Source organism: Ascaphus truei, chromosome 3 (genome assembly GCF_040206685.1).
Source record: "Ascaphus truei isolate aAscTru1 chromosome 3, aAscTru1.hap1, whole genome shotgun sequence".
Lineage (NCBI taxonomy): Eukaryota > Metazoa > Chordata > Amphibia > Anura > Ascaphidae > Ascaphus > Ascaphus truei.
The window spans coordinates 434,017,711-434,040,342 of NC_134485.1; the positions used below are offsets into that span (position 1 = coordinate 434,017,711).

General features: G+C 47.3%; 1 protein-coding gene across 4 annotated transcripts in view; it reads left to right on the top strand.

Annotated features, from left to right (window-relative positions):
* Nucleotides 1–22,632, top strand: part of SPAG17 (sperm associated antigen 17) — a 481,463-nt gene that overhangs the window by 207,583 nt on the left and 251,248 nt on the right. For all 4 annotated transcript variants that reach the window (XR_012800093.1, XM_075592931.1, XM_075592933.1 and 1 more), the window contains exons 5-9: nucleotides 744–909; nucleotides 2,083–2,259; nucleotides 11,260–11,441; nucleotides 12,594–12,755; nucleotides 15,204–15,309. Coding sequence is in view for 3 of the 4 variants with exons in the window: in XM_075592931.1 (XP_075449046.1) it covers nucleotides 744–909; nucleotides 2,083–2,259; nucleotides 11,260–11,441; nucleotides 12,594–12,755; nucleotides 15,204–15,309 (793 nt within the window). In the remaining variant the exon portion in view is untranslated. The remainder of the gene's footprint in view (nucleotides 1–743; nucleotides 910–2,082; nucleotides 2,260–11,259; nucleotides 11,442–12,593; nucleotides 12,756–15,203; nucleotides 15,310–22,632) is intronic.

Consider the following 22,632-nt stretch of genomic DNA (forward strand, 5'->3'; position numbering starts at 1 on the left):
ACAATGTTGGGAGCTGTGTATAGACGTAACGCAGGAGAAATGTTGGACGATCAGAAGGGAGTAGTTAAATATCACACAATCATATGAACAGTATCTCCGTGATTCAACCAGCTTGGGGGGGGGTCGGTTACAATGTGCATTCCCACTTCCCAATGAGAAAAGACGAAATACCATGCCTTGAAATGAATCGATGGTGCCACTTCAAGGGAAAGCACCCACACAGCTCCAAGAAAACTATAGCAACATGCATTATACGTGAGTCACATTTAAGATGGCTGCTTGTTTCCTCAATCACTATCAGAGAATAGTGGTTTGTAACTAGAGAGTACTTGCCACTAGTAGAAATCCCTATTATTGGTGCACAACAGACCATATATGGTCTGTTGTGCACCAATAATAGGGATTTCTACTAGTGGCAAGTACTCTCTAGTTACAAACCGCTGTTCTCTGACATTCCGTCTATCTCCCTGGTAGCACACAACCTCCATACGACCCCCTTAGTATAACAGTGTCTGGTGCGAGGTACCTCAACCTATCTCAATCACTATCACACACATGATCACACTGGTCTTCTAGTAGTGGGAATGTTGTCTTTAATATATCGGTACCAGGACGATCATGAACCAGGAGAAGTGATGAAAGAAGTTCATACAAGGAGTTGTTCTCCCCCCATCCCCCCCCAAACTGGCATGATTTTGGTAAACCATATGCTGATATAAATACTTTATATCTGTTACTTTTAGCCACCAGAAGAAAAAAGTAAACTAAAGTCTACTAAAGAGGCCAAAGTAAAACCATCAAGTGCCAAGTCCAAAGGAAAAGGGAAGAAAGGCCCAGAACCTCCGCCCGGGGTGAAAAAAGTCACCGCCCTGAAACGCAGGGCAGAAGAAGAGGACCGTGTATATATAGGTACGGTTTACTCGTGCATGGAGTGCCTGCAGGGCGTAGAACATTTTTTAGCAAACTAAACTTCACTAGGTACCCCAAAATCTATGCACAATACTAAGAACGAAAGAATTAGCAATAAGGCGATGGTTGCAAAACAGGACCGATCATGGACTAGAGTTGTGAAGGGATCAATTAAACTTACGCCCAGGTTTGGACATGTGGCCATTTCGCAGTTGGTGGAAGAGTTGCAAATATGTCCAAAATCACCTAATGTGAATGTATCTACAGGAAGCCACGATAATTGCAATCGTGTGACCACTTTCCCTGGTTCCACTACACTCTTAACAAAGAAAAGGAGATCACTTCTTTTGTTACTATACCTTTATTTCAAGTCGAGTCAAAACAACAAAACTCGGTAGAGTTAGATTGGGTCGAGAGCTGCATCTTTTATATCCCTCCAGAAAATATACAAACGTGTTCTTGGTAAATGAAAAATATAAATCCATTTGTTTGCCCCATTTAAAAAGTAATTTCCCGTGTTCTTAGTGAACAAGTAAATGGCCCCTGGCAGAGAGGAAGCTGCAGAACGGTATCACGTCTGTATTGTGGGCGTTTTGTGTAGTTATTCATGCGGAGTGTAAAATGTTACACTCTCCCTAACTTTAACTGGCACAGAAATCTGCCTCTCCCACCCAACGGTCAGACCAGCTCCCCGTGCTATGTTCATACACAATTCATATACACATTTTATTTACTATTATTCATTTTTTTATACTGCAGGTTTTTTTTTAACACATTGGGGGATTTTCAGACTAGAAAGCAGAATTAAAAAAGAAATCAAATGTTTTGTTTTTCTATGTTGGGGCTTTTTGTCACAGTTTGATCCGCCACTATATAAAGGGAACATGGAAAATGGTCCTTATAAAGCCCCCCTTCCAGACCTGTGAGTGCTTGATAAACTTGTGTAGTTTACAGGGTTAGTTCTGCAGAGAAGATAGATGAATACACATGTATTGTGTTCATTTATGAAGAACCGAAGTTCATTGAGTGATATACTGTACCTTCTTGCAGAAAGAATCTGTGCTCTGTAGTTCTCTGGGGTTGGTAGGGCTGTTGCAGCTCCTGCTGGAGAGATGTGGAATTGAAGTTCAAAGTACTCTTCTGAAAGTATCATTTTTGTGAATACTTTTACAGATGACGAGCCAGACGATGGTGCCCAACATTACATCATAGTCCTTGGATTCTACCAGCCTCAGATTCTAGCCCTGTTGGCTGACCTTGGGATTAATGTGTCCAGTGTAATAAGGCTATCTTCCCAGAACTATACAAGCTTGCCAGCTGATCAGGTGGATCCAACCCTAATTCCAGAAGGTATGATGTTAGCTGAAAAGCGTTCCTCTACATGAGAATTCAGGAGGGAGGAGGGTCACTACAATCAGGACATTTTAAATAACACACACATGTATGTATGTCTATATTTAGATACAAAGACAATAGAGCACAGGGAATTATAATACATTAAGGGCAGCAAAATCATACACTAGGAAAGGACATTTCTGTCCCAGAGAGCTTACAATCTAAGTGGTATGTTGGGAGACTTAGGTGAGGGAATAAATGCAGTAGATGGCAGTGCTTGGCCACAATGGTTGGTACGAGCGATTGGGTGTGGAACAGTAACTATGAGTCCAGGCTATTGAAATGCTTCACTTAAGAGGTGAGTTTTAAGGTTTATCTTAAAGGTGGGGAGAGAGAGTGCTTGGTGCATATCGTGTGTGAGAGAATTCCACAGGTAAGGTACAGTGAGGGAAAAAGGTTTAAGGCGAGAGAGAGTGCAGTAGTGGTGAAGAGGGTGGAAAATAGACAGTTGAGTGGGTAGAGCGCAGGTGATAAGCAGAGGCATAACGAGAGATCAAAGCTTATATGTAGGAAGAAGTAGATGAGTGGAGAGCCTTAAATATATATATACATACACACACACACACACTCATACTTTTATTTTTACCACCTCTTGAAATATATGGTGTTATGGAGATTAATCTATATTGTGCCCTAAAGTTGGACCAGGTACATCATAGGCAGTGGCGGATTTCCATTAGACCCAATAGGCTCGGGCCTAGGTCGTGAAAATGTTGGAGGTGGCATGTCATGTACGGCACACCTGTGAGCACGTGACCGGCATACGGGGCAAGGGTTAATACTCGGCTTGCAAGCCGCCCCACTCTTCACCTCTGCAAAGGTCCCTCAAATAAGTAACATCTCCACTAAATCCGTCCCCATATACCACCTGTCATAAACAGCACACACGTGGGCACGTGACTTAGATATGCAACCAGGGTTAATAAACACGGCTACTCTAACCAACTCACCTTTCGCCTGCGCAAGGTACCTCCAATGAGTTAATATTAACCCCTTACTCAATTGCAATCATATCTATATTTATTTATTTATAAAATGTTTTGCCAGGAAGTAATACATTGAGCGTTACCTCTCGGTTTCAAGTATGGGCACAGAGTTATGATGACAAATACATGGTTACAAATTCTTAGTTACATTAAGTGAGCAGGGTTATACATTATATACAAGCCTTTGCATGCACCGTAAGAGATAATATATATATAAAAATGGGCCTTAACAAATGATAATACATTTTTAATGAACTAAAAAAAGTTTGCTTAAGTTATTACATCCAGGTGGGTGACCAATGACAATGATTAATTCAGTATACATCCATAAATCAACATATATTAATTGATGTATATAATGTGTGTTAGTAAATATTTTTAAATTAATATGTATACAAACATGTATAGAAGAACTTTTTTGGGAGTAATATATCAAGTCTGTAAAAAATGTATCAACTCCCAATCTAAGTTGATGCCATTGGGAAACAAAGAGTCAAGTGTAAAGATCCACAACATTTCTCGTTTGTTGAGCATGTTCAGCCTATCCCCCCCTCGAATATGGGCCGGAACATGCTCCAAACCAAAAAAGGAAAAATTGTGAATGCCCCCCTGTGGGCACTCCGAGAAATGTCTGGGGACCGGATGCAACATGTCTCTTTTTTTAATGGCTCTAACGTGTTCCATTATCCTCTTTTTAAGTGGTCTAATGGTCCGCCCAACGTAGATTTTTTGACAGCCACACCTAAGGAGATAGATAATGTGACTGGTGTTACAATTCATAAAATTCTGAATTGTTTTAGACATTTTTGGATTAATGCATGGTATGGTTTTAGTCATACGTGCATACTGACACACTACACAGTATCCACATTTATAAAATCCCTTCGGAACACCACCGAGTCTAGGTCGAGAATCTCTGGAGTTAAACAATGAAGGTGATAAATGTGAACCTATTGACTTGGCTTTTTTAAACACAAACCTTGGTCCTTTGTCCACTATGGACGTCAAATCTTTGTCCAAAACGTAAGGTGTCCCAATGTTTCAGTACAATTGATCTAACAACATCTGCTTGTGAACTTTGTTGGGTCACAAATAATGGTATATGATCTCTGTAATCCAATTTGTGTTTGTTCAACCCCTTATTTGATGACAACAGTGGAGTACGATCCATTGTTCTGACCGCATTTAGCGCCTCTTGAAGGTCTGAACTCTTATATCCTCTAGCTTGAAATCTAGCCAGTAGATCCTGAGATTGTGTCTCAAAGCTCTCTTCCGTAGAACACAATCTCTTGAGTCTCAAGAGTTGTCCCTTTGGTATACCCTTTTTAAGTGAGTATGAATGATTACTACTGGCCATTAAGAATGAATTTCTTGAATTGGGATTCCTGTATAAGGTGGTCTGAATTGTCCCTTCTAAATCTATATACAGCATCATATCTAAATAGTATAAGTGTTGAATATTATGATCTGAAGTAAACCTTAAATTATAATCATTGGTATTGAGCCCACTTAGAAAAAGTTGAAGTGGAGTGTCACCATCCCAAATGAAAAGTAAATCGTCAATATAGCGTGTATAGAATATGATGTGATTTCTAAAGTTATTGTGGTCACCATAAATGAAATTAGACTCCCAGTAACCCATGAAAAGATTAGCGTAGGAGGGTGCAAAAGATGTGCCCATAGCAGTGCCTGTGATTTGTAACTAAAATTGTGCATCAAATGAGAAATAATTGTGTCCTTGGTGATGTCGGATTGCTGTATACAGAGATCAGAAAAGGGGAAGGGGAAACACAAAATGGATGTGCCCCCAAAAGAATTCACTTAAATGCACACCACCCAAGTGTAAAAATTAACTTTTAATAAATACTTAAAACATATATTACCAAAGTAACGTGTGATGTGAATTAAAATGTATTAAATCATAGCTATCAAGCAACCGTGTCATTAGTTATTCTTACTATCCCAGTACCAATTGATATGATGGGATGTTAAAGACAGGGACTGCTTTGAGTAGGGTATTAACCCCTCTGGGGCAACGGTGAGACCAAATGTAGAGTTGTATATAAATATATTCAGGTAGGTGGCCACAGGATTGAATATCCTATAACTGCTAAATATAGCTCCCCTGCACATGTACATAGAGATAATAACGCTGGCATGTGATGGTATAATAGCTGTGCTATAGAACTTCCAAACACAGCAATGCTGGCTTGAATACACAGCAGTGTGATGTGAAAATGCCTCACATAAGGTGCAAGGATAGCAGGCACACTGACCATGAATTGATTAATGAATAGTTTAACTCATATGGTCTCCACAGTTACACCCAGGATACTGCAAGCACTACATTAAAAACAGCTCCAAGTAGGAGACTGACAACATTGCGCGTCCAACGCGCGTTTCCCTCCAGCAAAGGAGCTTCTTCAGGGACAAGTACATATACAACTCTACATTTGGTCTCACAGTTGCCCCAGAGGGGTTAATACCCTACTCATAGCAGTCCCTGTCTTTAACATCCCATCATATCAATTGGTACTGGGATAGTAAGAATAACTAATGACACGGTTGCTTGATAGCTATGATTTAATACATTTTAATTCACATCACACGTTACTTTGGTAATATATGTTTTAAGTATTTATTAAAAGTAAATTTTTACACTTGGGTGGTGTGCATTTAAGTGAATTCTTTTGGGGGCACATCCATTTTGTGTTTCCCCTTCCCCTTTTCTGATTCACTTTCAGTTCACAGTTTGCACCCACCTTTTGATTACCTCACTTATGAATATAAACACTTCATTCAATTAGTATGGTCCTGTGATCACTCCCCACTCTTTGTTGTTTCGTCTGTATACAGAGATACCACATCCATGGTAACCCATCTGTATGAATTATGCCACTTGACAGATTGAACTTTATTGATTGATTACCAGATGTTATATGCTTTCTCCCAGAGAGGTCACTGGTACAGAACATGAGATATCACGTGTTTGGTCCAAACACACCTCTGTTGAAATCTAAATTCCTAATACATTGCTATTACTTAAATACATTCTTTTATCATGGAAAAGTTTTAACTGATGGTTTGCTGAAGTCCAGGCTGCACAGCGACAGCGAGACGTGACAGCAAAACGCCCATAGGATGTATGAAGTGCGAGGCCCCGGGGCACTCGGAGGAGGCGTGTCCTTACGTTCTTGAGTATGAAGAGTACCGGCAGTATGAGGAAGATTGTCTCCAGCGACTGCGACAGCAAGCAAACCGTGGTGTGCGAGGAAAACATGTAGATTGGAATTGGCTAGGGAAATTTGTCTTGGTATAGTAATCGCTTAATTGGGAGTGGACACATTTTTTCATGACTTTGGATAGAATTGGGAGAAGGGAGATTGGCCTGTAGTTTGAGACAGTATTTTTGTCCCCACTTTTGAGGATTGGGACAACTCTGGCAGTTTTCCAGGTCTTAGGGTTATGGCCTGCAGACAGGATAGAGTTGACTATAGAAGCAATTGGTTTGGCAATTGCTGGGGCACCAAGTCTTAGGAACCTAGATTGTAGTAAGTCAGGTCCACATTGGCTGCTGTAATCTCCTCTTCGGATACTGGGCCAAATTGAAAATTGTGGGCAATGTTGGGAGGGGGTGGGGCTATAGGGGTACTCCCAGGATGAGATTCAGGTTTGTGGTTTGGGTTGCGTTTTGCTAATAAGTTAGTCGCACACCCCACAAAGTAATCATTGAATGCATTTGCAACGTCGGTGGGGTTTGTCAGAGTAATATCGCCCTTAGTTACTTGGGTGTTGATGGTTAGAAGGCTGGAATATGTTGTTGATAACCTTCCAGAAGTTAGCTGGGTTTGATGTGTTCTGGAGGAGATTGTCAGAGTAATATTGTGCTTTTGCATGCCTTGTTTGCCTTGTGCACATGTTCCGCAGGCATCTGTAGTGATTGAGATCCTTGGTAGTGCCAGTTATTTTGTGGCTTTTCCACAAAGCATCCCTGAACTGGTAGAGTGCTATAAGGTCAGGTGTAACCCATGGAAGGTGGGCACCCCGTACCCTTATTCTGCGTAGTGGAGCATGGGTATCAAAGAGTTTTAAGAACTCGGATTGGAAATAGTCGAGTGCAGAATCAGAGTCAGGAATTAAATCGATTCTGTGCCAAGGGCAGTTGGTAAGGTCAGCCAGGAACTGTTGTGGGTTAACGTTTCTAAATGTTCTAGTGAGGAGAACTTTAGGGCTTGATTGGGGCGGTTTAATTTTCCTTACACAGTACACTATTGCATGGTCACTGAAAATATCAGGAAGGATGCCTGAGGATTGGATTCTGCCGGGATTTGAGGAGAGAATCCAGTCAAGCAAGGAATGGTTGTCTGATTTCAGGTTTGTTCGTGTGGGTTGGGAAATGAGTTGCGATAGGTTAAGCAACTTGATTTGTGTGTGGATTGTGTGGTTTTTAGGGTCAAGCCAATTGAAGTTGAAATCCCCAAGAACTAGCAGCTCACTCTTCTCATTCTGAGAGGAAATGGAGCCAAGAAACTGGGTGATATCAGTCAGAGATTGTAGAGGGGCTTTAGGGGGGCGGTAGATGCCAGAAATCAGGACGGGCTTAGAGAAGGGGAGGCAGATTCCGCCAACTAGGATTTCAAAAGAGGTTGGGCTTGGGGGGCAATGTAACAGTGTAAATTGTAAGGTGTCTGCAATATAAAATAACACCCCTCCTCTTCTCTTTGACCTATCTCTCCTAAAAATGGAGTATCCCTGAATGGCAATATGTGCATCAGGAGTTTTAGGGGTTAGCCATGTTTCTGTAAGAACGATGGCTTTTGGTTTATGCATAATTCACCATGCCCTTAGTTCATCCAGTTTGGGCAGCATACTCCGGATATTTATATGGGCGAGAGATAGCCCTTTTTGGAATTTGAAGGGGGTATTCTCAGGGGTATGGGACAGAGTTGAAGTGGGAGGACCTGGGTTAGGTTCAATATCACCTGCTAAAGAAAGTAATAGTATGAGTAGAAATTTGAGTAGTTGTTTGCAAGTTGTTACTTTATGAGGTTTTCCATTTGAGTGTGCGGTGGTTGGTGTGCTGGTTTTCAGGGTTTTCCACCAACATTCAGTAGATAGTGCAAGGCTTTTGAGTAATCCAGGGTGTATGGTGATGTTGGGTGTGGGCCAGAAGGGAGGCGTTTGTAGTGGATAGAGAGAATAACATTTCAATGAGGCCATGAGAAAGAACAAAGTGGAGGTGAAAAGCAGGTTCATTATGCCAGAGGTAGGCAGTGCTGCATGGAGCTGTTGTATGGTGGAGCCTTCACCGTGATCACTGATCACAATCCCCTCATCTGGTTATTGTGTCGGAGAAAACGGAAAACTGCTCAGCTGGAGCCTTGCCCTGCAGGAGTTTGACTTTACCATCCAACACAAGAAGAGCAATGAGCATGGCAATGCGGATGGACTCTCCAGACAGGACATCCCCAGTGACCAGAGAACCTCCAGGACTTCCAGGCTATCGGAGCCACCTGATGGGGTGACTGCCCCAGAGCCCTGGTCTTGAGGTAGGAGGTGTGACGGTAAGGGGGTAACCAAGCTAAACAATAAAGGTTAAGCCCATCTGGTTACCCCTGAGACCGTGGGGTCGCTGGTAGCTACCTAGCACCGTAAGCCAGGGGCCAGAGATTATACATGTGAAAATAAAGTGACCCCCTCTTTTCCGGTTTCATGTTCCCTTTGCCCTAGAAATGTGAAACTTCTTGGGTGTAAGTTTTATGTGGGATATTTGGGTCGAAGTGCAATTATTTGGTTTGCAGGAGATCGATGGCCAAAGATACCGATAGTCCCCTAATTCTCCCCGGCGTGAAGGCACCATTTGCCGGTACGCGGGTGGAATTACACCGGGGCTGCCCAGTATCCCCCAGACTCCTGGTTTTCGAGCCCAGATATCCCAGATCCATCTCCCTTATTAGTATAAAGTGCCCCAAGGTCCGTACTTTATTAAAATACTAGCTGATATACCCGACGTTGCCCGTGATGTAATGTTCTGCCTCCCCCATCCTCCCTCTCAACACCCTTCCCCCCCTCTTCACAGCTGTTCAGGCTTCCCCCCCTTCTCTCCTGACTCCCTCTCCCCCCTCTCTCCTGACTCCCTCTGTCCCCCCCCTCTCTCCTGACTCCCTCTGTCCCCCCCTCTCTCCTGACTCCCTCTCTCCTGACTCCCTCTCCCCCCCTCTCTCCTGACTCCCTCTCCCCCCCTCTCCTGACTCCCTCTCTCCCCCCTCTCCTGACTCCCTCTCTCCCCCCCCTCTCTCCTGACTCTCTCCCCCCCCTCTCTCCTGACTAACTCCCCCCCCTTTCTCCTGACTGAATACCACCCCCCGCCTGTCCGCTGTGCGCCTCTATCTTACCGGGGGCAGCTGCAGGAGGAAGGGGGTCCTTCCGGAGGCTTGCTGCCCACTGCCTGTCCCCCCGCCGGGGAGGGAGGGAAGTGAGCGTTGGCGGCTGGGGCAGGAGGGCCGCGCCGCGCTTCCCCTCCGTCCGGGAGCCGGTGGGTGGGAGGGAGACAGAGAGAGAGAGAGAGAGAGTTGGGTGACGTCATAGAGCCGGGTGAAGTCATAGAGCCACCAATCTGATTGGCCAGAGGCTGAGGACCAATCAGATTCACCGCAGCTAGTACCAACCTTTCGATTTTATATATATTAAGATGGTTTATAATGTTTGGTGCATTTACTATAAATGTCTATTCAGTCAGTCCGGGCATCCATATATTTATTTTATTTTTTTTATTTATAAAAATATGTTACCAGGAAGTACTACATTGAGAGTTACCTCTCGTTTTCAAGTATGTCCTGGGCACAGAGTTATAACAATACATGGTTACATTAAAAGAACAGGGTTATACAGTGAATTCACAGACATTTCATAGGACAGATAGAGTTGGAAAATTGGGTACAGGGGATTAAGGGCATATGAGTTTCAGATAGAAATAGAGCAGCTTTAACATCACTTTAACATCAACCAACATCAGCGAACGGCAGCAAACGTTTCACACCCTTTGGCTGCCCTTCGGCTGCGCCAAAGGCGGTGCGCCTTTGGGGCAAAGCAGATGCACAGTGGGGTGGGTGGCTGAGATGCAATGCAGCTGTGAACAAAAGCTCTTTGTGTCCTCATGGCTCGTTAACATTCCAGTGGGTGGGGTTGACGTTCCACAGATAACATATAGGTGCCGGAAAGTCTGGATTGACATCATACTTCAAAGAGGAGACGAGATGTTAAGAGGTGTCGGGGTGCTAAGTTGCCGGGGCAAGGCGGAGTACTGGGTCCGAAGAACAGAGAACCGCTGTGGGGAGGACCCCCTGGTTTGCCAGACTCAGTAGAGCCTGCCCAGAAGGTGGCAATGGGCTGACTGGGGGAAGCGGCTGAATGTCCGGTTTCAACAAAGTACAAGAGGGAAGAATATTCCAAAGAAAGAGAAGCGCTAGAACAAGAGATAATTCTCTGAGACTGGAGGGTGGTCGCTAACTTGCAATGTGAGGAAGTACTTCTTCTCCAAAACGGTTGTGGATCCATGGAATAGCCTCCCAACAGAGGTGATAGGGGCTAATACAGTAAGGGAATCCAAACATGCTTGGGATAGGCATAAGGCCATATCCTAAATATGAAAGGAAAGTCAAAGATCACACCTGGTCTGAGGTTTTACAGCAGGCAGGACAATGGGCAGAGACAGGGGGGGGAGGGGCGGGAAGGCTTCTTATCTGCCGTCACAGTCTGTGCTTATGTAAGTCCCAAAGTCTCTATATTATTTCTGGTTTCAATTCATGTAACTTTTGTCTCCTCTTTGACAACACTTCAGCCTCACTGTGGATGAAAGTTCTGTTTGTGACTGTTCTTGTTTTTTTTATATCTTCCATGTTGAGGACGATCTGAATGTAACAAATACATGGCCAAGTGACCAGCTGCCCTAATCAGTGTCTTTCCCCAGTTGCAGAAACTGAGGAGCAGAGGAAAAGGACAGTCACTAAATCCCTGGAGGTCTTTTGGAAGTACTTGGAGCCCATCCTAAACAGTGGCAAGCCGGGATCCAAACTCTTCCAGGTGGCCCGGCTGCAGTACTTGGTGAAGGAAAGTCTCCACCCTGCTGTCTGGAGTAACAGCGAAATGATGGTCAGTAAAACGACTTTTCTGTTCCTAGGTTCAGTATACCCAAAAGTGAAACCCTTCCCATTGAGAGGAGCCTGTGCACTTCATGTCCACAACATTGGCAGCACAGCGGTTTATTCCTGAGATTAGCAGTTACTGTAGGAGTATATTGAGTGAGCATTAATAGAGTCACTAGCTGGATAAGGAGTTAGCGGAGTGGCGCAAACAGTAGATTACTGAAGTCTGCAGATACAGGAGATAGACAGATCTACAACTGCAAGTCTGGTGATGTGTTGGGGTTCACAAGAGTGTTTGTTAATACACAGCTCCAACGGGGACATCATTGTTTCCAATGTGTATTTTTGAGGTTGAGCTACAGTATGATCTTTCAATGTTAATTCAGGGAAGATAATGTATCCATAAATGCCTACACCTTGAGAAAGGCAGTATTACTGCCGAAACGTTAGATTCCCCTTTTCATTGATGATTAAGACCGTGTGCCTGATTCTTCTTCTTCACTGGATCTCTTTGGGACATCAGGAGCTCCCCAGAACCAGCGCAGCGGCGGTTAAGTACCCCGCTATCACCTGTTTGTTTGAGTGCGTGCACTACCATCATTCCATAAATCCCACCTCCCACTGAAACCTGAGGGACTTAGAGCTGATCATATTGCATCCCCAGCATAATGTACAGATCAGTAACGGTGTGCTGTGACAGTCACTCAGCTGAACCGAAGCAGGTTATATACCTGAGTGACTTAGAACTGATCATATTGCATCCCCAGCATAATGTACAGATCAGTAACGGTGTGCTGTGACAGTCACTCAGCTGAACCGAAGCAGGTCATATACCTGAGAGTTGATTTTGGATCGCCAGAAACTGTACTAGTTCAGTGAGCATCACACACAGATCTGCTATAATGCACTTTTTGCCAACCCTGTTACCATCCTCAGCAGACGATAGCCAACACTCACTGTATTTACAGTTGGGTCACACGTGGGGTGATAAAGTATTGACACGTGCTTTTGGTTAGAAAATAATTGCTAAGGGGAAGGTTTGTACCTGTCAGCGGCCGACCTTCCAATTTGTGAATGTGTATTGTGCATTGGTGAAACCTCTATCTCTTACAATATTATCTGTACTAGTTAATCACAACATGACTTCTTTTTCCAATAGCTAACATATGAAACTGCAATCTTTGAAGACATCGCCTGCCTTATGTATGACTGCATGGATTGGAGAAGACAGCATCAGAACTATCTGAACAATCTGCAGGTCATCAATGTCCCATTAGTGGCCAAAGAGAAGATTCTAGTGAAGCAGCTCTCACTCCCAGATGTAAGATTCTGTGACATGCTCCCTGAATAAGGGACATACCCCCTGAATAAGGGACATACCCCATTTAAAGCAGCAGTCCAAGCTGACAGGTTTTTTTACATTTTTTTTTCCTTTTAATATGTGCATCAATACCATCCACACAATGATAAGTAATTAGCTAAGTCACCGTTCCTGTGATCGATTGGTGAAGATTCGGCTCACTAAATGGCTGCCAGTGCATCAGAAGAGGACAAAGGATGCAAGGTTCTGTGGGGAAGATCATGTGACCAGGCAGTCACTAGATACAATTGGTGCACTGCTAGAGAGAGGGCAGGGCTCACAGAGGGGCGTGCCAGAGCCTGTTTCAGAAGAGGAAGGGGATGTGACTTTGTAACTGGTTGCTATAGAAACAAAAATGCTTGTTACATTATAATACATTAAAAATGTAATTCAGAGATGATTTAAAAAAAAGTATTTTATCATAGTACAGAACTGATTTATTTAAAAAAAAAACACATGTAGGATATTGCTTGGTTGTGCGCGTTCGGAGGCGGGGCACTGACGTCACTGGGCCAATAGCCCGCGAAGTGCCGACGTCAACGTCACGGCGCCAACGTCGTCACGCTGCTTCGCTCCGATTGGGTGTTTCAGCCAATCGGGAACAATTTCAGCTGTAGGCTGAAAATCTCAGCGCTTCAGCGCGCATACGGACGCTCGCGAAAGCCCCTTCTGAAGACATCCTCATTGAAGATGACGTGGCTCATTGTGGTGCGTCCGCACTGCTCAGCGCTGTCGGTGCTTCTATGGACGCAGCCTTAATTGTAGAGTAACCTACTATTCATCAACCCAGTCTGTTAGACTGTGTACCTACAGTAATATATCACTTTATTTTAGTGTTATTAGCACAGGTGTGCTTTATTCAGGTGGTGGTGAGTATGAACTATGTATTAACAAACAATATCACTGCAATCTATACTGGTGCTGGAAGCACAACGTTTCAGCTGCTCATGTCTGGGCTCTCATTTGCACGCTCCGTTTTGCAGGAAAGGCAGTGAGAACCCAGTCCCTCAACTGTCTCATAGACATTCAGTGAGTCTCTCTATGGGTTTTACTTATGGGAAATGGTACTTTCCATGTAAAATGCAATTTGTTGGTAAGAAATCCCCAAATTCATTTTGGGTCCTTGAAGGACGACTATGTCAACGTCAAAACAAAGACGTTGATTCTGACCATGGAAGATAGAGCTAAAGAGCACGCAGCGAGCTCTTATAGCGCAGGCTCTATAATGTGTGTGTGTATATATATATATATATATATATAGCAAATGGTGCCAAGGTGGTACTGTGTGCTAATTTGCATGTCAGTTCCCAGAATCCCTTGCTGCAGTGGAAGTGCTGTGTGCTGGGTGATAATGGTGAAATACAGGGTTGCAGACCTGCCTAAGACATGCAAATTAATATACAGTAATATTTCCATTTGCTATATGCTTTGCTGTGGTGGGTTTTTGTCATTTTTTTTTACCCACCATAACCTTAATTATATATATATATATATATATATGTATATATGTATTATATATGTATATATATATATATATATATATACAGTGTTCGACAAACCTATACATTTGCTCGCCCCGGGCGAGAATACAGCACAGGGAATTATGATACAATATGCTCGACAAAGTCAGAGAATAGGAAAGGAAATCCCTGCCCCGAAGAGCTTACAATCTAAGAGGAATGTTGGGAGAGTCACAGAGACTGCAGGTGAGGGAATAAGTGCTGTAGATGGCAGTGCTTGCCCACAATGGCTGGTAGGAGTGACAGTGGGACAGGCGCCATATGTCCAGGTTATTGGGACCAGACTATTTGTGTACCCTCATCCTTTATTGTTGAGGGAACAAAGATCCAATCACTGTTCACTAGGATGACCATTGCAACAGGAAAGATCTTGCACCATTTATTGAATCTACACAATTCAGCGATAAATGCAATACTTTTTATTTTTATTTTAGTGGGTCCTAACTAATGTCACTAAACTTTGCTTGGCTTAAGTTGGATACTATAGAGCAGGTTGAGCACAAACTTTCTCGTCAGCGCCGCCCTGCCTGCTCTCCCCCCTGCTCGCACCCCCCCCCCTTACCTTGTCTCCGACGTCATGTGACGCCACAGTATCATTTAACGCTGCGTTGCCCTGGCAACGTGTCACCAGAAGCCGCCGGAGACCAGGCAAGGGAATTTACGCGCTCCGCCGGGCATTTAATTTAAATGCTTTTGGGAAGAGGGCAGGGCCTCTGGAAGTTCTCATTATATGGTCTCCCATAGAAAATGTTGCCTGCCCCCCAGTTTCCGCACCCCAGCTCTGGAGAATAAATGGTTTTATGAGTTTAGTAAAGCTGAGTCTTCCCCAGATGAAGTGATTTATTTGATATGTTACTTAGTTCCCTGTTTGCTGTCTTAATATCCTCAGGCTCAGGTTATGGTGGCCCCGGCATCAACTCCTAGTGGCAAAAAGAGAAACCAGATTGAAGACGTCCAACCAGCGTCATCCCTTCCACCCCCTACTCCACCAAACGGTATGTAGTGAGCACATATACATCCATATGCCGGGGCAGTGGGATGCAGGACAGATGGGATGGGCTGTTTTGGCGCAGTATCACAAATCAGACCCCAGGTGCAGTCAGAGCAATGGGCTAATTGTAATCGTTATTGCTCCCTGCGGTGTCTTACAGATACGGGAAAGGCTGGTGTGACTTAAAGAAATACCTTCAATACTTACATGTGAGATTAAGGCCAGGACTCATTGAGCCGCGACGTGGGGTATCACATCCAGATCTGTGGTAATGCCCCGACGTGGGGTATCACATCCAGATCTGTGGTAATGCCCCGACGTGGGGTATCACATCCAGATCTGTGGGAATGCCCTGACGTGGGGTATCACATCCAGATCTGTGGTAATGCCCCGACGTGGGGTATCACATCCAGATCTGTGGTAATGCCCCAACGTGGGGTATCACATCCAGATCTGTGGTAATGCCTCGACGTGGGGTATCACATCCAGATCTGTGGTAATGCCCCGACGTGGGGTATCACATCCAGATCTGTGGTAATGCCCCGACGTGGGGTATCACATCCAGATCTGTGGTAATGCCCCGACGTGGGGTATCACATCCAGATCTGTGGTAATGCCCCGACGTGCGGTATCACATCCAGATCTGTGGTAATGCCCCGACGTGGGGTATCACATCCAGATCTGTGGGAATGCCCCGACGTGGGGTATCACATCCAGATCTGTGGTAATGCCGCGACGTGGGGTATCACATCCAGATCTGTGGTAATGCCCCGACGTGGGGTATCACATCCAGATCTGTGGTAATGCCCCGACGTGGGGTATCACATCCAGATCTGTGGTAATACCCCGACGTGGGGTATCACATCCAGATCTGTGGTAATGCACCGACGTGGGGTATCACATCCAGATCTGTGGTAATGCCGCGACGTGGGGTATCACATCCAGATCTGTGGTAATGCCGCGACGTAGGGTATCACATCCAGATCTGTGGTAATGCCCCGACGTGGGGTATCACATCCAGATCTGTGGTAATGCCACGACGTGGGGTATCACATCCAGATCTGTGGTAATACCCCGACGTGGGGTATCACATCCAGATCTGTGGTAATGCCCCGACGTGGGGTATCACATCCAGATCTGTGGTAATGCCGCGACGTGGGGTATCACATCCAGATCTGGGGTAATAACACAATGTGGGGTATCACATCCAGATCTGTGGTAATGCCCCGACGTCGGGTATGACATCCAGATCTGTGGTAATGCCCCGACGTGGGGTATCACATCCAGATCTGTGGTAATGCCCCGACGTGGGGTATCACATCCAGATCTGTGGTAATGCCCCGACTTGGGGTATCACATCCAGATCTGTGGTAATGCCCCGACGTGGGGTATCACATCCAGATCTGTGGTAATGCCCCGACGTGGGGTATCACATCCAGATTTGTGGTAATGCCCCGACGTGTGGTATCACATCCAGATCTGTGGTAATGCCCCGACGTGGGGTATCACATCCAGATATGTGGTAATGCCGCTACGTGGGGTAACACATCCAGATCTGTGGTAATGCCCCGACGTGGGGTATCACATCCAGATCTGTGGGAATGCCGCTACGTGGGGTATCACATCCAGATCTGTGGTAATGCCGCGACACGGGGTATCACATCCAGATCTGTGGTAATGCCCCGACGTGGGGTATCACATCCAGATCTGTGGTAATGCCGCTACGTGGGGTAACACATCCAGATCTGTGGTAATGCCCCGACGTGGGGTATCACACCCAGATCTGCGGTAATGCCGCGACGTGGGGTATCACATCCAGATCTGTGGTAATGCCCCGACGTGGGGTATCACATCCAGATCTGTGGTAATGCCCCGACGTGGGGTATCACATCCAGATCTGTGGTAATGCCGCTACGTGGGGTATCACACCCAGATCTGTGGTAATGCCGCGACGTGGGGTATCGCATCCAGATCTGTGGTAATGCCGCGACGTGGGATATCACATCCAGATCTGTGGTAATGCCCCGACGTGGGGTATCACACCCAGATCTGTGGTAATGCCGCGCCGTGGGGTATCACATCCAGATCTGTGGTAATGCCCCGACGTGGGGTATCACATCCAGATCTGTGGTAATGCCCCGACGTGGGGTATCACATCCAGATCTGTGGTAATGCCCCGACGTGGGGTATCACATCCAGATCTGTGGTAATGCCGCGACGTGGGGTATCACATCCAGATCTGTGGTAATGCCGCGACGTGGGGTATCACATCCAGATCTGTGGTAATGCCGCGACGTGGGGTATCACATCCAGATCTGTGGTAATGCCCCGACGCGGGGTATCACATCCAGATCTGTGGTAATGCCCCGACGTGGGGTATCACATCCAGATCTGTGGTAATGCCCCGACGTGGGGTATCACATCCAGATCTGTGGTAATGCCGCGACGTGGGGTATCACATCCAGATCTGTGGTAATGCCGCGACGTGGGGTATCACATCCAGATCTGTGGTAATGCCCCGACGTGGGGTATCACATCCAGATCTGTGGTAATGCCCCGACGCGGGGTATCACATCCAGATCTGTGGTAATGCCGCGACGTGGGGTATCACATCCAGATCTGTGGTAATGCCCCGACGTGGGGTATCACATCCAGATCTGTGGTAATGCCCCGACGTGGGGTATCACATCCAGATCTGTGGTAATGCCGCTACATGGGGTATCACACCCAGATCTGTGGTAATGCCCCGACGTGGGGTATGACATCCAGATCTGTGGTAATGCCCCGACGTGGGGTATGACATCCAGATCTGTGGTAATGCCACGACGTGGGGTATCACATCCAGATCTGTGGTAATGCCCCGACGTGGGGTATCACATCCAGATCTGTGGTAATGCCGCGACGTGGGGTATCACATCCAGATCTGTGGTAATGCCCCGACGTGGGGTATCACATCCAGATCTGTGGTAATGCCGCGACGTGGGGTATCACATCCAGATCTGTGGTAATGCCCCGACGTGGGGTATCACATCCAGATCTGTGGTAATGCCCCGACGTGGGGTATCACATCCAGATCTGTGGTAATGCCGCTACGTGGGGTAACACATCCAGATCTGTGGTAATGCCCCGACGTGGGGTATCACATCCAGATCTGTGGTAATGTCCCGACGTGGGGTATGACATCCAGATCTGTGGTAATGCCCCGACGTGGGGTATCACATCCAGATCTGTGGTAATGCCCCGCGCCGTGGGGTATGACATCCAGATCTGTGGTAATGCCCCGACGTGGGGTATCACATCCAGATCTGTGGTAATGCCCCGACGTGGGGTATCACATCCAGATTTGTGGTAATGCCCCGACGTGTGGTATCACATCCAGATCTGTGGTAATGCCCCGACGTGGGGTATCACATCCAGATATGTGGTAATGCCGCTACGTGGGGTAACACATCCAGATCTGTGGTAATGCCCCGACGTGGGGTATCACATCCAGATCTGTGGTAATGCCCCGCGCCGTGGGGTATCACATCCAGATCTGTGGTAATGCCCCGACGTGGGGTATCACATCCAGATCTGTGGTAATGCCCCGACGTGGGGTATCACATCCAGATCTGTGGTAATGCCGCGACGTGGGGTATCACACCCAGATCTGTGGTAATGCCGCGACGTGGGGTATCACATCCAGATCTGTGGTAATGCCCCGACGTGGGGTATCACATCCAGATCTGTGGTAATGCCGCGACGTGGGGTATCACATCCAGATCTGTGGTAATGCCCCGACGTGGGGTATCACATCCAGATCTGTGGTAATGCCCCGACGTGGGGTATCACATCCAGATCTGTGGTAATGCCGCGACGTGGGGTATCACATCCAGATCTGTGGTAATGCCCCGACGTGGGGTATCACATCCAGATCTGTGGTAATGCCCCGACGTGGGGTATCACATCCAGATCTGTGGTAATGCCCCGACGTAGGGTATCACATCCAGATCTGTGGTAATGCCACGACGTGGGGTATGACATCCAGATCTGTGGTAATACCCCGACGTGGGGTATCACATCCAGATCTGTGGTAATGCCCCGACGTGGGTATCCCATCCAGATCTGTGGTAATGCCGCGACGTGGGGTATCACATCCAGATCTGTGGTAATGCCCCGACGTGGGGTATCACATCCAGATCTGTGGTAATGCCCCGACGTGGGGTATCACATCCAGATCTGTGGTAATGCCCCGACGTGGGGTATCACATCCAGATCTTTGGTAATGCCGCTACGTGGGGTATCACATCCAGATCTGTGGTAATGCCCCAACGTGTGGTATCACATCCAGATCTGTGGTAATGCCCCGACGTGGGGTAACACATCCAGATCTGTGGTAATGCCCCGACGTGGGGTATCACATCCAGATCTGTGGTAATGCCCCGCGCCGTGGGGTATCACATCCAGATCTGTGGTAATGCCCCGACGTGGGGTATCACATCCAGATCTGTGGTAATGCCCCGACGTGGGGTATCACATCCAGATCTGTGGTAATGCCGCGACGTGGGGTATCACACCCAGATCTGTGGTAATGCCGCGACGTGGGGTATCACATCCAGATCTGTGGTAATGCCCCGACGTGGGGTATCACATCCAGATCTGTGGTAATGCCGCGACGTGGGGTATCACATCCAGATCTGTGGTAATGCCCCGACGTGGGGTATCACATCCAGATCTGTGGTAATGCCCCGACGTGGGGTATCACATCCAGATCTGTGGTAATGCCGCGACGTGGGGTATCACATCCAGATCTGTGGTAATGCCCCGACGTGGGGTATCACATCCAGATCTGTGGTAATGCCCCGACGTGGGGTATCACATCCAGATCTGTGGTAATGCCCCGACGTAGGGTATCACATCCAGATCTGTGGTAATGCCACGACGTGGGGTATGACATCCAGATCTGTGGTAATACCCCGACGTGGGGTATCACATCCAGATCTGTGGTAATGCCCCGACGTGGGTATCCCATCCAGATCTGTGGTAATGCCGCGACGTGGGGTATCACATCCAGATCTGTGGTAATGCCCCGACGTGGGGTATCACATCCAGATCTGTGGTAATGCCCCGACGTGGGGTATCACATCCAGATCTGTGGTAATGCCCCGACGTGGGGTATCACATCCAGATCTTTGGTAATGCCGCTACGTGGGGTATCACATCCAGATCTGTGGTAATGCCCCAACGTGTGGTATCACATCCAGATCTGTGGTAATGCCCCGACGTGGGGTATCACATCCAGATCTGTGGGAATGCCACGACGTGGGGTATAGCATCCAGATCTGTGGTAATGCCCCGACGTGGGGTATCACATCCAGATCTGTGGTAATGCCCCGACGTGGGGTATCACATCCAGATCTGTGGTAATGCCGCGACGTGGGGTATCACATCCAGATCTGTGGTAATGCCGCGACGTGGGGTATCACATCCAGATCTGTGGTAATGCCCCGACGTGGGGTATGACATTCAGATCTGTGGTAATGCCCCGACGTGGGGTATCACATCCAGATCTGTGGTAATGCCGCGACGTGGGGTATCACATCCAGATCTGTGGTAATGCCCCGACGTGGGGTATCACATCCAGATCTGTGGTAATGCCCCGACGTGGGGTATCACATCCAGATCTGTGGTAATGCCCCGACGTGGGGTATTACATCCAGATCTGTGGTAATGCCGCGACGTGGGGTATCACATCCAGATCTGTGGTAATGCCCCGACGTGGGGTATTACATCCAGATCTGTGGTAATGCCGCGACGTGGGGTATCACATCCAGATCTGTGGTAATGCCGCTACGTGGGGTATCACATCCAGATCTGTGGTAATGCCCCGACGTGGGGTATCACATCCAGATCTGTGGTAATGCCGCGACGTGGGGTATCACATCCAGATCTGTGGTAATGCCCCGACGTGGGGTATCACATCCAGATCTGTGGTAATGCCCCGACGTGGGGTATCACATCCAGATCTGTGGTAATGCCGCTACGTGGGGTATCACATCCAGATCTGTGGTAATGCCCCGACGTGGGGTATCACATCCAGATCTGTGGTAATGCCCCGACGTGGGGTATCACACCCAGATCTGTGGTAATGCCCCGACGTGGGGTATCACATCCAGATCTGTGGTAATGCCCCGACGTGGGGTATCACATCCAGATCTGTGGTAATGCCGCTACGTGGGGTATCACATCCAGATCTGTGGTAATGCCCCGACGTGGGGTATCACACCCAGATCTGTGGTAATGCCCCGACGTGGGGTATCACACCCAGATCTGTGGTAATGCCCCGACGTGGGGTATCACACCCAGATCTGCGGTAATGCCGCGACGTGGGGTATCACATCCAGATCTGTGGTAATGCCGCTACGTGGGGTATCACATCCAGATCTGTGGTAATGCCCCGACGTGGGGTATCACATCCAGATCTGTGGTAATGCCGCTACGTGGGTTATCACATCCAGATCTGTGGTAATGCCGCGACGTGGGGTATCACATCCAGATCTGTGGTAATGCCCCGACGTGGGGTATCACATCCAGATCTGTGGTAATGCCCCGACGTGGGGTATCACATCCAGATCTGTGGTAATGCCGCAACGTGGGGTATCACATCCAGATCTGTGGTAATGCCCCGACGTGGGGTATCACATCCAGATCTGTGGCAATGCCCCGACGGGTATCACATCCAGATCTGTGGTAATGCCCCGACGTGGGGTATCACATCCAGATCTGTGGTAATGCCCCGACGTGGGGTATCACATCCAGATCTGTGGTAATGCCGCGACGTGGGGTATCACATCCAGATCTGTGGTAATGCCCCGACGTGGGGTATCACATCCAGATCTGTGGTAATGCCCCGACGTGGGGTATCACATCCAGATCTGTGGTAATGTCCCGACGTGGGGTATCACATCCAGATCTGTGGTAATGCCCCGACGTGGGGTATCACATCCAGATCTGTGGTAATGCCCTGACGTGGGGTATCACATCCAGATCTGTGGTAATGCCCCGACGTGGGGTATGACATCCAGATCTGTGGTAATGCCCCGACGTGGGGTATCACATCCAGATCTGTGGTAATGCCCCGACGTGGGGTATCACATCCAGATCTGTGGTAATGCCACGACGTGGGGTATCACATCCAGATCTGTGGTAATGCCCCGACGTGGGGTATCACATCCATATCTGTGGTAATGCCCCGACGTGGGGTATCACATCCAGATCTGTGGTAATGCCGCGACGTGGGGTATCACATCCAGATCTGTGGTAATGCCCCGACGTGGGGTATCACATC